Source organism: Prosopis cineraria, unplaced genomic scaffold (assembly GCF_029017545.1).
Source record: "Prosopis cineraria cultivar Desert tree isolate PC_DT_omini unplaced genomic scaffold, ASM2901754v1 PC14, whole genome shotgun sequence".
Lineage (NCBI taxonomy): Eukaryota > Viridiplantae > Streptophyta > Magnoliopsida > Fabales > Fabaceae > Prosopis > Prosopis cineraria.
This window is the reverse complement of record NW_026555345.1, coordinates 29958941-29983238: the sequence shown is the minus strand read 5'-3', so window position 1 is coordinate 29983238 and position 24298 is coordinate 29958941. Positions and strand designations below refer to the sequence as shown.

Sequence of the window (24298 nt, the reverse complement as noted above, 5' to 3'; positions counted from 1 at the left end):
CTTCTACCAGGTATTGAGTCACGCAAGAGGTAAGGTAATAATAGAAGGAGTGGGGATTGAGCAAGACAACCAAGATGGTCTGCACCCTTTGGCGAGTTGGCTACTGGCCGGTTAGCAGTTGCGTTTCCCTCACATCTGATGAATGAGAAGGAAAGGTAAGTATTTGACTCAATACAAGACAAGAGATCTGGCATCATGCCATGATAAAACCAGCTACTACAAGCTGCACTTTTAGTTGTAATGGCCCTGAAAAGTTCTAAGCAATCCATTTCAATAGTCTCATGTTGGTTCTGAAATCAGCAGCAAGAGCAGTGGCTTTGGAGCAAGCTAATAACTCTGTCATGAAACTAGAGCTAGCGTGAGCAGATTCCCCGCACCCTTTAAGAAAATTTCCATTAAAGACCGGGCATATAACACTAATACCTGCTTTGCCAAAATTGGTGCAGAAAGATCAGTCACAATTTATCTTGAGACAACCTTGAGCAGGAGGACTCCACTTAATATTGTGGGGAATAGGGGGGGAGTTAGGTGCAGTTGCCTTGTAATTGACAGTCCAAAATTCTCTAACAGCAGCTTGTGTGTCAATAATGAACTTACTGGGATTGACCTCAGCAATAGAAAATACAGAGGCTAATCTTGTCTTCCAAATATTCCAGCATGGACAAGCCATATAAGCCTTACCAAAGTCATCTAGTGGACTATCATCAAGTAGAAAAGCATGGTGCCAAGATTTAAAAGATGTAAATGTAAAGGACCCACAATAAGGGTGAAAGGACAGCCAAACCAAGCTTTTTAGACCCATCCACAAAGTAATAGAAGATGCTCAATGATTTCACGCGTATGCTTGCAAATAGACAAGTGGGTTGGGAGAGCACTTGCGTGCATACAAGGCATCTTTTATTGCAAGAGACTGATTCGAAGCTCTCCACATAAACTGCTTAACTTTTGGGTGGATCTTACGTTGCCCAACACAATTCCAAAAGCTTTTAGGCAGCAAAAAAGATGACCTTGTGTTTCTTGGGATTATAGAATGAGACCTGCAGTATTCCAATCAATATCCAAGTTTAGGAATATATTATCCATTTTTTGCACCTGTCCAAGAAAAAGAGTCAAGAGCACCGTTAGAGGGGATGTAGATCTTACTTATATTTGAATGGTTTCAGAGGTCATACGGTGGACCATTGAAGGTAGATTCCACCTCCCATTATGTATTAAATCGGCAACAAGCAAATTTTCATTAACCATTACGCCATCTTGTTTAACAGCTTTGCCACTATATAGACCTGGGATCGATCCATGAGTCTTTCCAAGCATTGATGCACATACCATTACCCAATGTCCACTATATATAAATCTTAGTAACTATTAACGGCCATATATATATATATATATATATATTCTTTAATGCAATGACCCTCAGATCAGATGCCTCAACATTGTTATATATTACTTATTTTTATAGAGGATAACTATTTGATTGGATTAAATTCGAGTTTATCAAATTCAATTAAAGAGTACTTCTAGAAATGTTTTTTAGCTTCATACAAGCTTGAATCCAATACCTCATTAATTATTACTACCAGCACTTTCTCTAATAACACACATTTTCACCAACGGAAGTTGAGTCTAGTAAAAGGCATTAATGTCTTATAACATGACAAATTAATGTTTGAATCCTTGCTTAGAGAGATGCCCACATTTAATATCTGATCTTACCTCAAATAGAATTACTTCCAATACAAGAGTATATTTGTGAGCAATAAACAAAAGAAAAAATTAATCTTTTAGTCCTTCAACTTTTAAGTTACTTGTAATTCAATCCCTCAACTATAACTCGCTGTGACTCAGTTCTTCAACTATAAATCGCCTATGACTCAGTCCCTTAACTTTTGAATCACTTATAAATCAATTCCTTAACCTTTATTAATTTTTTGTCATATTAGCTTATATCTCACATTAATGAATAAGAAGAGGGTATTTTAAAATAATATATGAGCATTTTTTTATCCTTCTTATTTAAAATTTTTTTAAAAAAATTTAAAAATAAGGACCGAGTTATAGGTAAATCAAAAATTGAGAGATTGAGTTGCAGCAAATTATAGTTGAGAGACTGAGTTATATGTGACTTAAAAGTTGAAGGACTAAAAGATTAATTTTTCCTAAAAAAAACACACATTTCAATTTCCATTAGTGAATAATTTTTCTAGAACTTCCCCATGATATATACTCATGAGTTAATAATTAGTAGTAGTACATAATAATGGCAAATTAAATAACGGGATATATAGTGCAACTTTTTGTCCCTTAAGTTTATCTTAGTTATTAATTTTGGCTGTTCAAGTTTAATTTTTGACGATTTATCTTTTAAGTTTATTTTGATTATTGATTTAATCCTTAAATTGATTGAAAAGAAAGTGAAATTGTTAAAATTTGATGACATGTATAACAAAATAATGATAATTAATGAAAGGAAATATATTTATTTGTACAGGTAAAAACAAACTCTGAAATTTCAAAACACAAGAGAACAAAATAGTGTCAGGGATTCTATTGATAAAATTAAACTAATTTAAGAATTAATTTATTTTCATTTAACTCTTTGTGTGTGTGTGTCAAGTCATCCATATATCATATATACACTAAATTATTTTAAAAATTAATTTGTATTTTAAAGCTTAAAAAACTCATAATAATTTAAGAAAATATATAAAAGATTAAATCAATAAAAATTAAACTTAAAGATTAAATCAATAATTAAGACAAATTTAAGAGATTAAAAATTTCATCATCCCTTAAATAACAAACTTAATTAATTTTCTTAATCTCCATAAATTAATTAATCAGATTTTATAATTAGGACATGAGAGAGTAAGGATATATTTAGAAAATTTGGAGAAATTTTTTAACAAATTAATTATTGGATAAAAACAATAAAAAATCAGAATGATAAATTTGAAAATGGAGTGATAGTGGTGCAGATTCCAAGGAGATTGACCAACAGGAAGACAAAAGTACAGCAAGAGCCAAGGTGAGGGTCTGAGAGAACAATTATTATGATCAGCTTAGAGGGAGAGACTGGGGGACACAGAATAATTGTCCATGCGTTTTGGCTTTCTTGGAATGTCCCGTGTTTGCCATTCGGCCTGTATGCTCTATTCTGTTCAAACATAGAGTGCAGAAATACATGACCGCAAGCACTGTACATGAGGAAGAAATGAATATATGCTTTCCTCTTTTGCTAAGCCACCGCTTCCATTTTCAGACTCTTCTTCTAGCCACATAATCAGTAAGCCTCTCTCTCATGTACTTCTTTCGTTTTCGCTCTCTTCTTTGTTGCACAGCCATTTTTTCATGTGACACGATATAGCAACATCGTCACCTATGGCGCTTGAACTTGGGCTCAAGATCACTCGAACCAGGGCCCCTGATAATGCCACCTCTATCTCTGAGCTTCGCATTTCCAAAAGCAGAGAAGGTCCAGTGTTCGTGTCCACTGAAACTCACGCCACCTTCATCCTCACTTGCTATCTCAAAGGTCATTCTATTTTTCTCTCAATCTTCTATCTATATATAGTTTCTTCCGCCCGGATTATGATTGGTATTCTTTCTTTTTATTTATCACTCAACTCAAAATATTTTATTCTTGGAAGATGAAACGCTCTGAATACTTGATGATTTAGGAACCTTCGTATCCAGTATACCACAGTAAGCATTCATTAAATTTGCAGGTTACCACAGAAATAGCTTTGAGATCAAGATTAGTGAGGATGGTAAGGAGATTTCCATTAATGGAGAGAAGCCAGTTCAGGAAATTTTGATGATGGGGAGGGTAATGTTGAAGAAAAATGTGGAAACTGTAGGGTTTAGAAAGGTTTTTAAAATCCCCTGTGGAGTGGTTTTGGATCGAATCAGCGCCAAGTTTGATGAAGATGAATCATTATTGAAAATTGTAATGCCCAAGTTGGTGAAAGGGATTTGCGGGGTTCAGATTGAAGAGGTGAGAAAGGAAGAAGGATTTGGGGAATCAAGCCAGAAAGCTTCTGAAATTGGGGAAAATGAGAGTGTTTTCAAACTGGAAGAAGGATTATCTGACAAGAAACTTGTAGAATCCACCAATGGGAATGTAACTGCTGACACAATCCAAAAAGAAATTGAAAGCCCAAGATTTGAAGCAATGAAGAAATCAGACCTAGGCGAAAATGTATGTCATACACCAAAGAACATTGAAGATGCAAGTCCCGAAGTGTTGAAGGTGCCTGTGCTTCAGCCATTGGAGGAAACTGAAAATATTATGCTCGGTGGGCCACCTGGGATCACTGGAGAAGACAAATTTAAAGGAACACCAAAGGGAGAAGTCGAAGAGGTTAAGTTTGAAAATGGAAGCAAAGATGAAGAAAGGGTGCAAACAGAAATTAGTAAGGAAGGACTTGAAGCTAGAGACACTACAATGCAAGGAAGGAAATCTGAAAAAGTTCTTGCTGGAGCTTTCAGGACTAGTGAGGAGGACATATTTGAAAGAACACAAATCAAAGAAACTAAGTTGGAATGTGAAAGCAAAGATGAAGAAAGGGTGGGAACAAAAATTAGTGAGAAAGGACATGCAAAAAGGGAGGGAACAGAAGTTAGTAAAGGAGGACTTGAATCAATAGATGCTACGATGGAAGAAAGGGAACCTGAAAAGGTGTTCGCTAGGGCTTTTGGGATTAATGGTGAAGCTATAGATGAAGGGAAACAAAAGAAAGAAATTGAAGACACTAATTCTGACAGTGAAGGAAAATTTGAGGAAAGGTGGAAATTAGGAAGGGAGGACTTGAAGCAAAAGAAACTATAATGGAAGGAGATGAATCTAGAATGATGCTTGTTGGGGCAACTGGGTTTGATGAGAAAGGGGGAATTGATGAGACTAAACAGAGAGAGTTTGAAGAGGCTAAGTTTGAAACTGAATGCAAGAATGAAGAGAGGGAGGGAAGAGAAACTGGAAAGGAAGAACCTGAAGCAATAGAAACTAGAATGGAAGGAGTGGGACCCGAGAAAGTGATTGGTGGGAAAATTGAGGTTAGCAAAGAAGGCGTAGTCAAAGGCATAACACAGAAAGAAATTGAAGATCAAGATAAGGAAAGGGTGAAAGACATATTTGGAGGAACACAAAAGAGAGAGATTCAAAAAGTTGAGTCTGAAACTGGGGGAGCAAATGAAGAAAGGGTCGGAACAGAAACTAGCAAGGTAGGACTTGAGGCAATGGATACAACAATGGAAGGAGGGGAATCTGAAATGGCGCTTGTCGGGTCAATTAGAGGAAGTGAAGCAGCTAAGTTTGAAATCGAAGAGAAAGATGAAGAATTTGTGGGAATAGAAAATAATGAGAAAGGACTTGAAGCGACAGAAAGTAAAATGGAAGGAGGGGAATCCAAAAAGTTGCTTGATGGGAAAATTGGAGTCAATGAGGAAGACATAGTTGAAGCGATAGAGCAGAGAGAAATTGATGAAACTAAGTTTGAAATTGAAGATAGAGATAAAGAAAAGGTGGAAGTATTCAAAGGGACACTAGAGAAAGAAATTGAAAAGAATGAGTTTGCAATTGAAGGCAAAGACGAAGAGAGGGTGGCAACAGAAATTACGGAAGAATTTGAAGCAAAAGGTACTGCAATTGAAGAAGGGGTATTAGAAAAATTTCTTTCTAGTGCAACCAGGGTTACTGGGAAAGACATAATTGAAGGGACAAAAAAGGGAGAAGATTATGTGCCTAAATTTGAAAATGAAAATAGAGATGAAGAAATTAGTAATGATGAATTTGAAGCAAGGAAAACTAAAATAGAAGAGTCTCCGAAGCAGGAACCAAAATTACCAGTTCAATTGGAGGAAAGTGAAGGTACTTTTGAGGGGATAGAAAGCGGTGAAGACAAAAGTGAAGGGGCAAAACAGAAAGAAATTGAGGGACCTAAGTTTCTAGATGTCGAAGAAAATAGCAAGATACCAAAATGTGCAACTTCACAGGGATCAAATCTGGAAGGAATTGAAGAGGCCAAACAAGCCATGGCCAAAAGAGGGAGCGAAGAAGCTGAGGGATTTTTGGAGAAAGTTGAAGGAGAAGAACCATTGAAGATTTCTGAGATTGCCAGCAAGGTTATTGGGAATGACAATGCAAGGAACTCTGGAAAAAAGGAAATTGAAGAGTCTGCCAATAGATCCTCTGGAGATGGACCACAAGTGCGAGAGAATATTGTCAGAGACATGTTCGAAGAGTTGGGGACTGATACGGCAAAGTTTCCTGGACAGATTACAGAAACGAAGGCCCGAAGAGAGAAAGAAGTGAAAGTGAAAGAAGATATCATTGTAAAAAGAGAAAGATATGTGAGAGTGAAAGAAGAAATGATTGTAAGCAAATATGATGAAGCAAAAGAGGGTTTTGAGAAAGCCACAACTAGGGACAAAATTCAATTGGAAAATGGACTGCCTGGTGATGACAGAGGATTTGATGAGGAGACTTTAGGGGCTGCAAGGTGGGACAAAACTAAAGCCCTTAAAGAAGGCTGTGTAGAAACTGAACCTTCAGCGGAGAAAGTGAAAGGAGAGAGTAATGACAATGTACAAGGTGAAGTCTTTAGTCCTTCCATGAAAGATAATACAAGGGAGAGAATTGAGAAGGAAACTGAAGATCCCATGGTTGGAACTAAACAAAAGGCTCAACATCATGTACAAGAGCTGCCTATGAAAATAGCAGAATCACTGGATGAGGGTGAAGGACCAAAAGAGACAAAGACAGAAGAAATGAAAGAAGCCAAAAGAAAGAGTGAGGAAACTCAAGTTGTGGCAGATAAGGAGTCTGCAGTAGAAGAAAAGATTCGAGAAGCAGAGATTGAAAGGATTGGTAAGATCAAACAATTTGAAACAGCTTTGCAAGAAGTACCTGGGGCAGAAGATCCAAAAGAATTGGGGAAAGGGATGCGTGAAATAGAAAGTATGCTGTCAACATCGGAAGTTAAAGAAATAGACAAAATATGTGAAGAGTGCAAGAGGTCAGAGGCAAGTCTTGAAAGAGAGAAACACAGAAAAACTCAAAATGTTAAAGACGACAAGGCTACAAGAGAGAATGCAGTTAACAGGTTTTAGAATCAATGCAAAAGGTACCTGAGAAAGAGCATCCCAGAAAATCAGAAGTTCAGAAAGTAAAACCTCTTGAAACAAAAGTTGCATATCCAGAACTAAGAAAAAAGGTTGAGACGAAGAATGAAGTTGAAGAGCCAAGGTTGAAGGAGTTACCACCCCTAAAAGTAAAAATGCAAAGCTTAGAGCCTCTTGAAACAGAAAAAACGATTATGAAGTGGAAATCTCCAAAGACCAAGAAGATTGTGCCAAAAGCAAGAGAAGAAGAAGAAGAATATGAATTAGGCAAACCACCTGAAGTGAAAAATTCATCAACAACTCGGGAATCTATGGTTGACAAGCAAAAACCTGAAATAGATATTCCAAAGTCTATTACGAGCAGGACACCTTCAGAAGAAAAGGAAATAGAAGCTTCGCAACCAAATGTTCTTCCAGACCACAACTTGGGAGAAAAAGAATACTTCAAAACTCTAACTGAGGATAGAGGTCATTATTTGCTCCAAAAAGAGAAAAGATTAGAAACCAATAAGGTTGCAGAAGAGGAGAAGCTGAGTCAAAAAGATGAAGACGAAACATCGTCTTGCAAAAGGGAAAGAAAAAAGATTGCAGAATTCAAAGATAAGAAGCCTAAAATAAAGAGAAAAGGAAGTGAAAAGATTAATCAAATGAAAGGGGTTGCTGAAGAAATGAAGGAAGCTGTAGCAGACAAAGAGACAGACAAATCACAAGAGATATTGTTACCTCAAACTGCAGAAATTCAAGGCAAAGAGAAAATTTCGGAGGTAAGAGGAGTAGAGCAGGAAAAAAGAAGAAAAATTCCCTTTCATGCTGATGAAGAATTAGAAGCAGTCATATCTAACAGAGAAGTAGAATCTCCAAAACCTACTGCTGCACAGCCAAAACAATCAAGCATAGAGTTCAGCAGCGATCAAACAAATGATGAGGTTGATGAGTTACAAAGAAAAGAATTGCCATCTCCATCTATAAAAAAATTGAGCAAAGGGCCATCTAAAACATCAAGATCAGGTGTTAAAGAAGATGCTCCAACAATTGAGAATTTTCCACAACTCCAAGAGGGTAAAGAGTCTACTTCTTCCGTAGAAGGCACCAGAGCATCAGAAGATGTAGCGAATGAACTGGACAATCCACTAGCTGAAAAACTAGTAGTTGCAAAAGAAGGCAGAATAGATGATGTCATGATGGCGGACATCTAGAATTGGAATTTCAAGAATCAACTAGAAGGAGACCAGACCAAGAAGTTGAGAAAACGCATTCTTCACAGCAAGAAGAAGACCATGAAGGACATGCAATTGAAGAAGAAAAAGCTGGCGAAGGAGAGAATGTGGTGCAGCTGGAAATCTCTCGAGAGTCAGAGGATCTAGAAGATATTGAAGTGGAAGCAAGTGGAAAGAGAGTGGAACTGCGTGCTCCTCTGGTTGTTGCAGGATCAGTCTTCATTGTATCTCTCATAATTTTCTTCTTCGGCCATAAAAGAAGTGGAAAAAGGTAGTGTATATTACTTAGAGATATTTTGTTTATCCAATACTAATAATCAACAACTGAAGTTTATATCAAATTTTGCACTCGTGCATGTTGCTTTTAAAGAGTGCAATGTGGGTCACTTCTCTTATAATGCTTGGAGATGTTTTTAGAGTACTAGTTCCACTGTTATGGTTGTGAGTGCTGTGACACTTTCCGTAAGTTCAAACTTGGTTATTTCACAATTCATGTGCTTGAATTGTTAATTTTTATCTATTGTTAATTTGTGCTTGAATTTTGATATTAAAATTAGCGTAGCTTATCTTTTTATCTTTTTGTAGGTAACTGATTCATGTAGAGAGGTGGAAAGAACGTAAGTAAGCGAAAGTTATCAAAGTTCGGAATTGTAATAAATCAGTGAAGGAGAAGGTAATCAATCAAATGAGCCAAGGCTCCTACTGAGTCTTTTTTTTTTTTTTTTTTGGCGAGTTCTGATCTTTGAAAGTGCAATAGCTTTCCCATACATTGTCAATGAGGAGGTCCTGTTCTGTTGACAAACGTACAGGCTCAGATTAACTAGTCTCAGCAGATAAAGATGAAAACAATGGAAATGAATAGAACAGACGATTAGAACTAATGAAGATAAATTCTTTTATTTTTTCCACTTATAAAGTGCTGATTTAGTAAGTCTGCATATTGCAATAAGTTCATTTTTGTATTGAAAAGCACGGAACAGGGCATTGTTAGTCTCTGCATATTGCGTATATGGATAGACCTCAATAGAGAACACAACCTAGATTTGGCATTATATTGCGCGTGCTTTAATTCCGGCTTTGTTGGAATGCTCTGATGCATCTTCCATTATTTGTGAATTGTGTTAGCTTCATCTCTTTAACCAAAATAATAGAGTAACCGGTTAAAGGACGTTCTTAATATCTGTGAAGTTTGGAAATTGGTGAAAACAACTGAGATGCAAGTAAATAGTTGATATTAAATTGGTGAAAACAGTTGTAGTTATTGTGTAAGTGTGTTAAAAAAAAAAAAGTCTCATATTACCCATAGCTCTTAGTTTGTATATGCTTAGAAATAAAAAAAGACTAATACATGAGCTTAGAGGAGACATGTGTTTGTGAGTCAAAAAGACACTTGAGTTTTTTTTTTTAAACTGGATTTATTTTGCAAAAGTTGTTAAATTAATTTGGATAAATTAGTTCATTGGTCGAAAAAAATCTTGTACTCAAGAAATATGGATCAAATTTTTAAAAATTTGAGAGCATGGTAATAAGACACATTATTTACACACTTTATCTAGCTTCATTTTGGCACGTTTAGGGTCTTAGAAGTAAGAAAATCGTGTAAAGGTTAAAATTGTACACTGGGGATATTTTGGTCTAAAAATTAAATTTTTGAAAAAATGTACAAAAAAATTAGTCCAAATATGTTTGATATTCAGGAGAATGAATATGAAATTAAATTTTTAAAATTCAATTTAATTTGGGAGATATCAATTACAAATCAAAAATTAGGATTGTTGACTTAATTAAGGTATTTTGCATGTGTGTGCACATGTGTGTTTTCATGTGGGGCAACCCTTGAAATACATTTTATTATTTCTCTCCCATCTAAACAATTAATCTTATATGTCAAAATATGAATTATTATGTTACTTGTATTTATTTGATTAAATTTGTTCATTGTGTGATATAGGTAATTTATGTGTATTTGAACTTGTATCAATTAGTCAAAGAAGTGCAAGAGAGCATTATGAACATAAAGTGGCATGCAAATGGTTGAAAGGATGCAGTAGATCAAATTTTTGAAGTGCAAAGCATGGGATTATTCATGTTAATATAAGAATTATTACTCAACTAATGAGAATGCACCACCTAAGGGCATGTGCACAAAGTGTGAAATTCTCTAACCTTTTTGATTTTATTTTAGAATTAATTTTGAGAGGCAATCTGATCAAACTAATTATGCACATCTCATACACTAAAAAATCAAATTCAACACTCAATTCATTTATCATTTTCATTTCATCTTTTATTCTTTTTCTCTCTAGTCCTTAGGGTTCTTCATTTCTCCTCCTTCTCTCTAAAATTCTCCCACTCCATCTCCACATCTGACCATTAGATTTTTACAAAACCACCACCATTCTTCTCCTCTTATCATCCTCTACACACTCCTATCATTTGATCTTCCATCTAAAGCCTCAACATCTATTTGAAGTCATGAAGTATTTTGGTCAACTCAAGAACTTAAAGGTGATTTCCATGGTTCTTGAAGGTTAAGAAATTCTTGGTTGCTACAGAGAGAATGAAGGAGGAGGAGCCATGGTTCTATACTTATGTCTTTAGCTAAGGATTAATTTGACCTAACTTATCCATTTTATTTCACTTTGTAATTCTAAATTTAGGTTATATTGTGGTTAGCTTGAACTCTAATTTGAGTATATTATGTTGTAATGGAAGATGATTTGTTTGAACTTTTCCTAGAATTTTGACTCTCTTCTCAATGCTGCCATGTTGATTAATTGCATAATTTTATGGTTTATTAATGTGAATTTGCTTAGAATTAGTCTTACATAATCTTGTGGATTAAACTTTAGCCTTGCTCTTGTGTTACATAATCTCATAGTGTTTGAGTGCCTTGAGAGAGAAAGAGAGAGAGAGAGAGAGAGAGAGAGAGAGAGTCGTGCCTTGGTGAGACAAAAACACACTAGGAGTCTTCATTTAGGTGATGGTCATCACTTTGATTACTTAATTTAGGACTAAGCTTGGGTCATTAGCTAAAGCCAATTAGGTTTAATTGAATTTAGTTGCACTTTGGACTAGTAAGGGCATAATTCTTGGTTAATAACTTAAGTAATAAGGAATTCTCCCTAATTCAAGCTTTAAGAACCAATCCATTCACACTTGATTGTCAAACAATTTAATTCTACCCCTAACTTGTTTTCCTTATTTCATTAGTTTTAGTGGTCAATTTGAACTTTAAACATTTGAAACCCATTTTACTCAAACAACTTCCATGATTGAACTAGTGGACACTTCATCAGAGATGATCTAGGTTGGCCTTTTGCTACATTAAGGTTAACTTAGAATTATTTTGAGAGATGAGCGACCATCCTCATTATATGGCCAGTTCACAATGATATACAAGGATTTTATCATTAATATATAAAGGGTTTATTATTGAAAATTTGAAAAGTTATAAGGGATTTATCATTGATATATAATAGTATATGATTAACAAATATAATAAACTGACCATAATATACAATATAATAAATATTTTGCTGTTTATTTGGTTTGGTCCTATAATATGGGTTATATCTCCAAAAGTCTCAATTAATTTTGTAAATGTCCTTTCCCCAACCTTCAGTTTTCGAGTGTAAATTCATTATCCTCAGATTTATTAATTTGCTTTAACTAGACATTATTGTCAATTAAAGCTTGAAACCGAATTTGCAATTGTCTTCAAATGGCAAACGTTCAAAACGCCAGAATTAATTGTCTTCATTACAATAATGTGTTATTACTTTTGTGAAACTCACAATTAACTTGTACTTTAAGGCTTCATTTAATCTTTGCCTATATATAGCTCACAGTGTATTTGAGGCTCAGCTCTTGGGTTTTTGAGCTCCTCTTTTGTATTGTGTTATTTTGTTAGTCTCTGTTGTTTTACGCACCTATTAATTTTGTAAGACGAGTATATTTAATTATAAAGAGCTGCCATGTGATCGATACAATGTAGCAAAATAGCTTTTAATAATAGTGTCATTGGTATAACCCAGACTTAAAATTTACCTACTAGTTGCCAATAGTTTTCTAAGGATTTTAATATTGATTTGGGATTAATGTTTTCTGTTATTGTTAATTTGGTTGATCTGAAAATATAACCAGAATAGACACTTATATCTGAACTTGTAATTTCGAAATATAAAGACTACAGTCCTAGTAAAGTTGGTGTGTATATATATATACTCCATCCCCTCCTCTCCTTTTAATAAGGCAATGAGCATCATCATCAGAACCAATGAAAAGTTTAAACTCATCAACTCTTTTGAAAATTAAAGAAGTTTCTAATTTTACCCTCATTTAAACCCATATGATGCGATTTACAAAAAATAATCCAATACTAAATAAGAGTTCTATGAAAAAAGATGTAATAAATATCTCATATGGTATTTTATGAAAAAAGAAAAAAGAAAAAGATTTATACGGAGACTTGTATTTAGGGGTGAATCAAATCTTAAGACTAGGACTTGCTAACAATTAGAGATATAGGAACGCACATAAATATAAATCTTTTAATTGGAAAGTTGGCAACATGCTTGGTCTGCATTAATGGTTTCACGACTTTGTCAGCGAGTTTTAGGTCAGGAGGACCCTCCCTATATATATATATATATATATATATATATAATGCATGAGTTTGAATGTGCTGAGAAATAAACTTTGAAGGAGAATAAAATCCATCATTCAGAGATCATATAATAATAATGTGAATACGTGTGTTATATGTTGTTTTCTAGAGTAAAAAACAAATGTTAAAATCAAAACCTTCATAGATAGAAATATACTTAAATCTTAATTATACCTTGAATAGTTTGATAATATTTTGAAATTATTTTCTCCTGAAATTTGAAACAGGTGCTTGGATGCGCGGATAGTTTTCAAACTATCATATCGATTTTAAAGCATTGAACTTTAGAAATAATTGTCGAAGAGAAGAAGCTGTTTTGAAAAACCCATGGTGATTGAATTGTTAGTAAGCAAATGACATGGCATTGAATGATGCATTCAGATGATAAGGGGAAGACATTTATTTCCAGGTAAATGTGTGGCTATAAAATCACGTTTAATTTTGATTCTTCTTGCATTCCTAAAAAATAATAATAATAATAATAAGTATTTCAAGTTCTCGTCTCATTGAAACTCAATGATTATTCATTAACATGACAGCTTAGTGGTAGGACAACTGAGTTTGGAAATTAAGGTTTTGTAATTAGTATACCACCTCCTCTTCCGTTCTTCCAAAGTCTGATGATACATTAATTAAAAATTAATACTCCCTCTAATTTTTTATTGTTAGAGAAACTATCATTTTTTACTTATATTTTTTTATGAGTAAAATCACTTATTTTAATAAGCATTTATTATACATTTTTTAAATCACCTCTCATAATTTACATTAATAAAAAATAATTAATGTATACTTATGTTAATTAATACAGGGTATTTTAGTCCAATTATTTTATTTTCAATAATTATTATAATTAACCAATGTTTTTAAATTGTGTGATATAGTTTTTTCTTTTATATATAGAAATGGAGGGACAATTGAGGTAGAATTTAGATTTGACCAAATCCATATATTTTTAATTATTTAAACAATAAATTTGGCTCAAATTCAAATTCAAATCCAAATTCAAATTCATATATATCTAAACATTGTATAAGTTGAACTTTACATAGTAATAATTTTTAAATTTTACTTCTAATAATATCATAATTAATATTATGGTGATAGGATAAATCATATGGTGCAATTCACAAAGAATTTCTTAGTGATTTCAATCTCATTAATAAAAGAAATAGACAGGAGTTCTTTAAATAAAATATTGTTCACTTAATTGAAAGGATTTGCAGAAATATTTGCAACGAATGTACAATTTTAAGATAAAGGCAAAAAATTATTTAATTACTTAAAATTATCATACCACATTTTATATTTAGAAACAAAACAAAATTTTTAAAAATATTTTATATATTGAGAGGGCGGGGGGAGTATTTCTGATTTCTCAGGTCAGTCCATAAGTTCAAAGTTGCTTAATGCCACAAATTTCAGAAATTCGAAGACAGTGACATTTCAGTACGAGTGCTATAATTTCAGAAATTCATTGTATCATGGAAATACTCGAGTATGAGAGATTTTTTTTTTTTGGCCAAAAGTATGAGAGATTTCAGTTGACCCGGCCATATCTTTTAAAATTAGATTATTTCTTTCAATCAAAATGTAACTCACTTTAAAAAAAAATCAGTTTTATTTATCAGATTAAACTAATAGGTAAATAATTTGACCCAAAAAATAAAACTAATAGGTAAAGAAAAATTTGGAGAAGTAATTTTGAAGAACTCAACGATGATGATGATAACAGAGCCTGCAAGTGCAAGCTATTACGTGAGTATTAAAATGGGAAAAGCAGTCAAAAGCCATAAATGTTAAAGTTAACTAAAAAGTGAGATTCCGATAATGTTATTTAAGAAAAAAAAGATAAAGAAAAGGATTATACAGAAGACATTGACATGTGATCAGGAAAATTATCCTTGACCAGTATCCAACTGCATTATCACGAGTTGAAAAATGTTCAACTATGGATGGCAATGTATAATGTATCGTACCGAGTCAAAGTCAGACCACTCTCATGACTTGACCACAAACTCCCAAAAGATTCGCTAACTAATAATCTTGAGCTTTAATCAACCAAATCTTTTCTCCTTTGCTTATACGGCTCAAAATCAGAAACCTTGTTATGCATATTTTACAGTTTAGGATTATAAATTAAGATTATCAATATAAAATATAAAACATTTTATTATTTACCTAAGTGATCAAGTTTGTTAGTCGTTCCTCATCTTTTAGATAATACACCAGAAAACAAAGTCTTTAAATTCTACAATTACTTTTAAGAGTTGAAAAGATAAAATAAATTAACTGAATCATCATCATATAGCAACTAGCGTGAGTCAACTGAGTTACACAAATTCTGATAACCGAGTCATATCATTCATAACCTCCTGCTCTTCTTGATAAAGTTTGCATATGATAGAGATTAGTAGGAAAGGAGGAGAAAATTATGCCAAAAGTAAAAGTTAAAAAGATAAAGAACAAGTTTAGCTAAATCAATTTACAACAAATATAAGATTATATGGCAGCAAACACAGAATCTCAGTGGAAGTGGAAGATACGTGATTTTAAAACAAAAATCAGCTCTTCCAACACAATGATGAGTGCGTGTGTGCGCGCGCGCGCACCAAAAATTCACCAACAAAATCAGCTGCAATGAGCGATGCATTATCAATTTGCCCAGAAATTATGTTATACAATGGCAACATCAGAGAGAAAAAAAGCATATAAATCACAGAGGACTATCTTCTTCACATGCCCTAAACTTCTCTACATCACCTGCTTCTTCATTCGCAGATTATTCAGCAAAATTTGGTCTGCCGAGAGAGTCAAGTCCCTCAGTCCTGCTTCGCACAATTCTATGAAACACTTCTCTCACTTGTCGCTCCAATGGGTCTAATCCATTTTTAAGAGCTTCACAGACCTCTGAAACCTCCTTCACTCTCTGCCTAATCTCTTCTTCTTTCTTCTGCGTTAATGGAAATTGGACAGAATCAGACAGTTCATTCATGACTCTCGCACATTTCTCAATCTGATGAATCTCCTTCAGTAACCCACAAGCATTTTTCCTCTCCCTCTTCTTCGACCCCTCCAGGATCCTCTCATGAAGGAACAACATAGGTGCTGCCCATGAGAAATGCCGTGGAACGCTGAAATGAACTTGAAGCCCACGATCCTGACACGGAATTGCAGCCACGAGAGCCCACATCACAAAGAGCAGAACGGCATTCATGGTGTATACAGGCTGTGCCAGGCCATAGGAGGCAACGAGATCATTCGCTTTGGGAGGGCTAAGGTTGTTCCCAATTGCTTGAAGCTGCCTCGCAGCCGACCAAGTACGAGAAACGCTCCATGAAAGTGATCGAAAATGATGATTATGAGAATGAAAATGATGATTGTCTCTGCTTCGACCAAAGGATCGGTTTCGATGTGCAAGAGACGAGCCGGTACTGGAATTAGAATCCTTATCGTCAAGCATTCCAATTGCTAAATCAATGAGCGCTTTCTTGGCACGGCGAAATTGAGCTTCTCCGACGGTTCTTTCACGGTCCAGTGCACAAACCACGATCTCAAGAAGCCTCTGCCACTGACGAATCTGCTCAATTCCATCGCGAATTGCATTACACACATCCAAAGCCTTCACGCTCCGTTCGAAGTAATCGGACACCATCCGATCCACCGGCGATTTGAACACCTGACCTCCGTGGCTTTGCAGAACCATTCTGAAGTTTTCGTGGCAACAAAGGAAGGAATCAAGAAGCTTCAAGACCCACGATAGGGAAAGCAAATCGTCCTGGCTTGCAGAAGCGAGGCCGTTAAATAGCTCGCTAACCAGTCCCTGAAACGACTCGAGATCGTGGTCCAAGCCGCCGTTTTGGTAGGTCGGCGTCGTAGACACTTCCATGGAGTGAACCTGATGATCACGCCGGAGACTCAGAAGCGAACGTCCAATATGAGTGAACGACAACGTAGAAGACGAGTTTTGACAGTCCGTTGCGGGCATTCTCACATATATCCTCAGTTGCTTCAAGACCAATCACAACTTTAGGAGCTGAATTTCAAAGCCGAATCCCCAGAAAGCCGAAATTTTCCCCAGATTTGAAAACCCAGAAAATGAAATTCAAGAATCAACCGCAGAATTGTCCCCACTAAACCCAGAGAGTGATGATGAAGTTGAATGAAATCGGAGACAAGGAAAAATTGAGGAGTCGAGTGAGGATTGAAGTCGGGTTGGGATACAACTGAAGGAATGGGTGTGAAGTGAGAGATGGGAACCCTAGGAGGAAGGAGAGGGCTTATAAGGGGCGCAAATGGACCGCGTAATAGAGGTAGCTGGGAAAGCGGGAGGGCTAAAAGAGTAAAACCACAATGAACGTGAAATGGGAAAGGCGCATTTCCGTAATTAGAATTAATTAACAATTTAACCTTTGCAATTACTACTAAACAATCGAGGCTCTTGTCCTCCTAAACTTAACCGCGCACCTTACGCGATTCCAACACGCCGGCAAGGACATAGGTTCCGCATTAACATGTACGGCCACATTCAAGTTTTGTAACTACTGTGAAAGTACTTTTCGTTTTACATATCAAAAGTCACAGTAATTCTTTTACTTCTAATCAGGATTGATATTCTTTTACTTCTAAGTTCTAACCACGGAATATCATTACATGAGTAAATAATCATTGCATAGATCATTCTACTACTATAATCGAACGTATTATATCATTTGTTACGTAGATGACGTGGTGCATCCCATGCATGTCAGAGTTTTTGATTGGGTAAAAATCATCCTGGAGAAAGTGTAATTTTAAAACAATGCCCGAGACTTAAAAGATTAGAGTAAAATGAAAACATTTATTCCACCTTGAGCCCTTACAGCACGTGATGTGCCATGCCGGGATGTTTGACTGGGCAGGACTAAGTATTTCTATTGTTTGTGGGGTCAGAAAAGCTGACATGGAAGGATGTACCGAGTCTTCGTTGGCGCGTAAGAGACAGACAGAACCACGGAGGGACTCGGTCTGTTTCATACAATTCCAGGGCCTCTAGAACGAGTGGCGAGTGACGTCAGATGCCCATCAGTCCGATTGACGAAAATACCCTTGCGGAAAGAGGATAAAAGCCCAGGTTGACGAGGTATTACAACTTCAAATTTTTTTTCTGGTTTTTTAAATATTATCTCCCAGAACCTCTTATTGAAGTCGTGGACCGCTTCATAGAAGGTTTTTTTATTTTTATTTTTGATGTGACACTTGACGCTTGTAATGTGTGAAAAACCTAAACAAAATATTCAATGAATCACCGAATCTATACCACTTTATGCTGAATTAATAAAATAGTTTTTATGTCATTATCTTACTTTTTTTTTTTGTTGGGGACCATATTATCCTATTCTGGAGGTGCCAAAAATAATATTATTTGGTAAGATTAAGAAAAATCTAATGAACAAGCACACGAACTTGCGGTGCAAGATATAGATTTCACCCCAATCCAAGCTTTAGGACCTCTTTTCCTTCTCAGGCATGATTGCATTCTTTAGCAACAAGTATGAACCTGTGTGCCTGTGCTGCACTATGAACCTCACACTTCTTAATCATAATTTTCATTTTTACATGTAATATATATATATATATATATATATATATATGTATATATCATTTTTTTCAGTTTGGGCTTACTTGCGTTCAGCTTGTAGAATGCCAAAAAGGAGTTCCGGTTCTTGGTTTTTATTGATGATTGTTTAATAAATAAAATTGATTTTCCTATTCGTTTCAAATATATATCATCTAATTTTCTCATATAAATTTAGATAAACCTTATAAAAGTGGATTGGACTAAGTCGAACCGATTAAGAGGTTCGCAAGTGTCAATTTTTGTTCTTTCTGTTCGCCACATATGACAACATGCTGGCTGTATTTCTTGTCATAATTGTATTATGCATATGTATGCTTTTATAATTGAAGGTATTCTTATTTAAAATATGATTGGTTACTAAATAATACCTTTTCAACATAAGTTCAAATTTTAATTTGTCATATTATAGAAAATTAATCTCTTTTACTAAACTTAATTTTTGTTATTGACTTGTCAACTCTCAACTAATAAAAACAAGTGCAATAAAAAAGGAACAATTGCTTAAAAATCCCTCACCACAAATTTAATTGTGGGGAGGTACCTAAAATTTGTTTAAAGACTTGGGTCATTTAAGAGAATAAAAATTGACATTCAGAATGTGCCCATCAAAATCAATGACTTTTCCCTCAGAACTTGGACCTCGTAGCTCCTCTCCTTTCACCGTTGCTCGTGACCTCGCACATGACTCCTCCTCTTTTGAGCATGGCCGTTGCATTTTGAGTGCACCGTATTCTTCCTTGCTTCCCTCTTTCTCCAAATTCTGCTCTCAACCCTACCCCTAAATCCCTCCCAATCTCCCCTTTTCTTATCAATTCAAGGTATTCTTTATCGATGATAGGTACCCTAATGATAAAGAGAAACAGGCAAAACACGCTCAAGGGATTTTGTGATTCTAATCTTAAATTCCTCCCCTTGCTCTTCTTGTTGACCCCAGGGACCCACCTGTTCAAGGGACCTTCCCATGGAGCATTTCGCATGATTCTCATAGGTTAGTTCACTATCATGTTGCTATTCTCTCCATTTTCCCTCTTCCATTTATTTTTAGGTTCTTTGTTCACTTTTCATATTCGTGAGTTCATCCCTTGCTATGGTTTTTCCTGTGAGTTGTCACCTTCTATGTGTTTGTTCCCAGTAAGTATACATATTATGTGAGGTTATGCATATGGATGTTAAATATCTCGTCCTCCAAAAGTGTTGTATTGTATATATATTTCCCAGAAAATTTTGACAGTGGAATTGCCAAGGTTAAGATAAGTGGGATAATGACTGTAGTTTCTATGGTTATGTTAGCAATAAAAAAATTCTTGCAGAAAATGGAAGAAAATTCTTGCAACTGAAGAGATGGAACCATGTATGCAAGGTAAGCAAGGGACATTGTTTTGTCACTGAAATTTAAGGAAGCAATTAGGTTTCATTTAAGAATCTGATGACCTCTTTTATTTGCAATTTGGCACTATTATGGTCTTTGTATTGTCTGATTGCAGAAGCTGTATGGTTTTGTGGCAGAGCACAAGTAGCAATGTATATTTGGTTCTGATCGTTGAAATTAATGAAAGGATACTCTGACTTCATTACCTTTTTTGATCGATATTTACATGGAACTCTGATTTGCTTTAGATCTTGGAGAATTTGCCCAAAAGAGGATAACTCTTGAGAATTTAATTCCGAGCCATAACCTAGAAAAGTAGAAAATTTATAAGGTAAGGTAGAATTAAATAAAAAAATTTAGAAGTGTTTCAAGTTATTACAAGTAGTTATAATTATTTTATTATTAGAAAATTCTATTTAAACAAAATAAATAGTAAAGCCTTAAAAAATTATACTATGCATATAAATAAATATTTTATAGAAGTTGAAAAAAAGGTAAAAAAGATAAACTAAATAATATAAAATATATAATCAAAACAAATGGTGGGAAGGGCACGTGAGCCACAGTCCACCATTTATCTTGAACTGAAAGTATATCTTTTAAACTACTTAGCATGCTTAGGTATAGTTTGAATATTTTGTTTTTTTTTTTCAAGCATGCTAATGCATACTAGTTAATAAATAAAAAAAATTATGTATAGGTCTCATAGAGCAGGTTTATTTACAAATAAGTCTCATAAAATTCAAAAACTAAAATTAAGCTGCAAAAATAATAATACTTCTATTAAACATATATTACATCAATTAAATAATTAATTTATAATTATTTTATCAGCAATTTACAATTATAATTTCACTTTTTACAATTATAATTTCATATATTCAATAGTTAAGCAACCATGTGTTACTAACAAAATTTAATATTAATTGTTTACAACTATTTTATCAGTAATTTGTAATTATAACTTTAATTTTTTACAACTGTAACTTTACATTTTCAATAGTTGAAAAATTAACTATTAAATTTGTAATGTTATAATTATAAAAAATTGAAGTTATAGTTATAAATTATTAATAAATAAAGTAGTTGTAAATTATTTAATTGATGTAATGTATATATATTTAATAGGGATATTATTGTCTTTTTAACTATTATTATATATATATATATATATATATATATTGAAGAAAATTAGACCCTGTTTATGAGATACAAGAAATCACAAAATCGGTGCATACAAGAAATCACAAATCGGTGCATACCAGAAATCGGCGTAAGGGAGAAAAGAAATTTCTCACCTTAGATCATTAACGTTGGAGACAGCCTGAAGAAGGAAGGAAGAGGAGATGTAATTCGGAACAGGGGAAAGTTGACACTACTACATGTTCAGAGAAGAGGAAGAATTAATGGCATTATCACAGTCACCAACGGTGGACGGACGATAACGAAGGGCTTATATGTAATTTTTCCTTAATAAATTCTATTGCGAAGATGATTATTTATAATTACCCGACTTCTTTCACCCTTTTAGTTTACACAAACCCTGAGGGTCTCGGGTTGATCAATCAGTCATACAGAGGAGCGGCCTTTTTCTTACCAAATGAATGGTGTTGAAGTAACAGTACCGAGCACATGCTTGAAACAGCTTGACCCCATCAATCATCATATATCAAGTAAAGGGAATATATATGTATATTGTAATGTATATCAGGAATTGTCAAGGGAGGTCAGAAATAGCTTTCTATATTGCGTTTCCATCAATAATCGATAATACAGAAAAAACTGCTCAGAGCCCAGTGCATGCATGATGCATCATCTTCTGCTCCAATTCTGACATCCAAAAGAATCAGAAAACAAGCCTCAAAACAATGAATAAAAATGCAAATATCAAATAGAACTCAAAAATCCACACAAGAGCATAGATCTCAAAAAATGGCCTCAGATCTCATAGCTTTTAATCGATCATTCACAGTTTGAAGGCCAACGACGTTCTTCGAAAGCCTTCACAGACCATCACAAAACATGTATGTGTGTGCATGTAGTGAGAGAGAGAAGCAGTGGTAAGTGAAGGCAAATAGAGAACTGAAACCGCTGAAAACTGCTCAACAGAGTTTAATTTGTGCACCATTGGGCATCATCAAGATAGAGATGTAACTGGAATAATAGGAAAGACTAAACAAAAGAGATGGAAGCGACTAGGAAATAAAAATTATAGAGGTGAAAAGAAAAGCGATGGATGCAAAAAAAGAGATCATGTGTCCGTTTCACAATTTCACCGCCGCGAAGTTGCAGCGGCGCAAAAGGCAAGGGTTTGAGGGTGGGGGGGAGCAGAGCAGCCATGTATATGAGTAACAGTTACAAAACAGCTCCTCTTCATCTTCATTTTATTGGTTTTGGGGGCTTTGTTTTCAAGCCCATGAGAAAGCCCATATTTATTGTCTAACACAAGGAAAACTATAGTGAAATTTCAGTACATTGTGGATCGTGAAAAATCCAAGCTAACAACATGGAAGGCTAATTGCTCATCTACTATGGCAATTGTCATGAGTTGGCACCAAGCTTCTCTAACAGCTTGTGATATTCATTTATCTACTCTTTCATATCTTTTTTCTTGATCATCTCTCATCTATAATAGTTTCCTACAATTAGTTTTGTTTTCTAGCATCTTTAGCAGTGTACTTTGTCACTAGAGACTCTCATATCCTACAAGCTTTCTTGTAGACGCAGCAGATATTAAACAAATCATTAGATAAAGCGCTAATGATAGTATGTTGGCATAACTTGTTTGCATAAGTGCATACAACTCTGTAGGCTTGGTCAGCATTAGCAAAAGATGGCTACACCATGCTGATCAAAGAGGGTGAAGACTCGTTCTCGCCAATGTTTGAAATTCTTACTGTCAGAGACTTCTATCTTTGAGATATTTAGGAATAGCCTCGATAGGGAATACCAACAGCACAAGGATGAATTTATCTCCACCAGGCACATCCTCGGGGATGACATTCTCAGCATTGGATGCCATATTAGTTCTTAAGATTGTTGGTATCAAGTAGGAAAATGAAACTTAAGTCGTGCCAAAGGACATTGTCCTTAAAAATTACTCTAACACACTGGTATGGTAGACCAGTAATTCCCTAGGGTTAAAACGAGCTCATCCTGCAAACAAGCAAAGCAATAGAATAGCAAACACTAACAAGATAACTCAAGCAAACTGACACAAAATAGAAGGCAATGGAGGAAGAAAGAATAGGCTCGAAAACTTAAGAGCCAAGCAAAAGGTTCAGTCCACATGCATGCCTATACATAGGCCGAGATCCTGGACATGAACGTTGGGATTTAATATAAACCACAATTAAACCTCAATTACACACACATAAATCACCATTAAACAATTGTCCAGAGCCATTAGGGGACAAATGTGCAATAGAAATAATAAAATCCATTTAAGAATTTGTTTAAAGCCCATAAAACAGTTAAGGTTCAAATTCAAACTTCAATCAATTAAAAAACAAGGTTTTTTAGTAAGCTAATTTAAATAAATAATTAGTTATTTTTCACAAAAATAATTGAATAAAAGAAACCTAATGCCTATTAAACTCGCACGCAAGGGGTGAATTAGCTGTTTTCAATTGTGATTACCCTCAGTTAGCCTGTTTCATGCACGCGAGCCCACTTTTCCTCTATGCCTATTTTACTAGCCAATTTTACTCCTTAGTATTTATACATTAGTAGCTCTTTTCATGTAAGTAATGTGAAACTTCTTCTTTTGACACACATACAAAAAATAACTACAACACAATCTCCTATGTGTAAATAGTGCAACACCGTCGCTGGGGATGTTTTACATATTTTAAGAGAATGCAGTCATGCTAAGCAATTATGGAATGGATTTTTGAGTTCCAAGCATTACAACCAGTTTTACTCTATTTCCTTAAAATATTTGTTTGCAATTAATCTTAAAGGAAAATTTTAGTTTGAATTTGCATGAGAATTGGAATCTGGTATGGGGGTAGTAATATGTAAGCTTTGGATTTGGAGGAATAATTTCATCTTCAATTCTAACTTTATTAAGCTCAGTGAACCTGTTGTGGTAATTAATAGTATTTGAAAATCCTTTTCTATACATGCTGAATTGATTGTCGATAGGGAATTCTCATGTTGTAATGATGTAGGCATTTGAAAACATCCTTCTATTGACTACATTAAGGTTAATGTTGATGGTGCTATGTCAAGCACTAACAATAGAGTTAGATGTGGTGGAGTTATATAAGAGATCATGTGGGTAATTGGGTTCCAAGATT

The 24298-nt window shown here is 34.7% G+C and overlaps 4 protein-coding genes and 1 non-coding gene across 5 annotated transcripts; 3 read left to right on the top strand and 2 right to left on the bottom strand.

Annotated features, from left to right (window-relative positions):
* Positions 1-3381: 3381 nt before the first annotated feature.
* LOC129292476 (uncharacterized) lies at positions 3382-4831 on the top strand. The gene is made up of 2 exons (XM_054930027.1): positions 3382-3535; positions 3729-4831. The coding sequence occupies exons 1-2, from the start codon at positions 3382-3384 to the stop codon at positions 4829-4831; spliced, it is 1257 nt and encodes a 418-aa protein (XP_054786002.1).
* Positions 4714-9362, top strand: LOC129292717 (uncharacterized). The gene is made up of 2 exons (XM_054930329.1): positions 4714-8610; positions 8925-9362. Exon 1 carries the CDS (start codon positions 4831-4833, stop codon positions 7108-7110), a length of 2280 nt encoding a protein of 759 aa, XP_054786304.1. The 5' UTR covers positions 4714-4830; the 3' UTR covers positions 7111-8610; positions 8925-9362.
* LOC129292474 (uncharacterized) lies at positions 7116-8614 on the top strand. The gene is made up of 2 exons (XM_054930026.1): positions 7116-8283; positions 8334-8614. The coding sequence occupies exons 1-2, from the start codon at positions 7116-7118 to the stop codon at positions 8612-8614; spliced, it is 1449 nt and encodes a 482-aa protein (XP_054786001.1).
* Positions 9363-15452: 6090 nt separating the features above from the next.
* Positions 15453-17284, bottom strand: LOC129293204 (protein ROH1-like). Its single transcript, XM_054931023.1, has one exon. The coding sequence runs from the start codon at positions 16994-16996 to the stop codon at positions 15791-15793; it is 1206 nt and encodes a 401-aa protein (XP_054786998.1). The 5' UTR covers positions 16997-17284; the 3' UTR covers positions 15453-15790.
* Positions 17285-21721: 4437 nt separating this feature from the next.
* On the bottom strand, positions 21722-21817 carry LOC129294042 (small nucleolar RNA snoR118). Its single transcript, XR_008589284.1, has one exon. It is a non-coding gene; the product is annotated as a small nucleolar RNA snoR118 (small nucleolar RNA).
* Positions 21818-24298: the final 2481 nt, after the last annotated feature.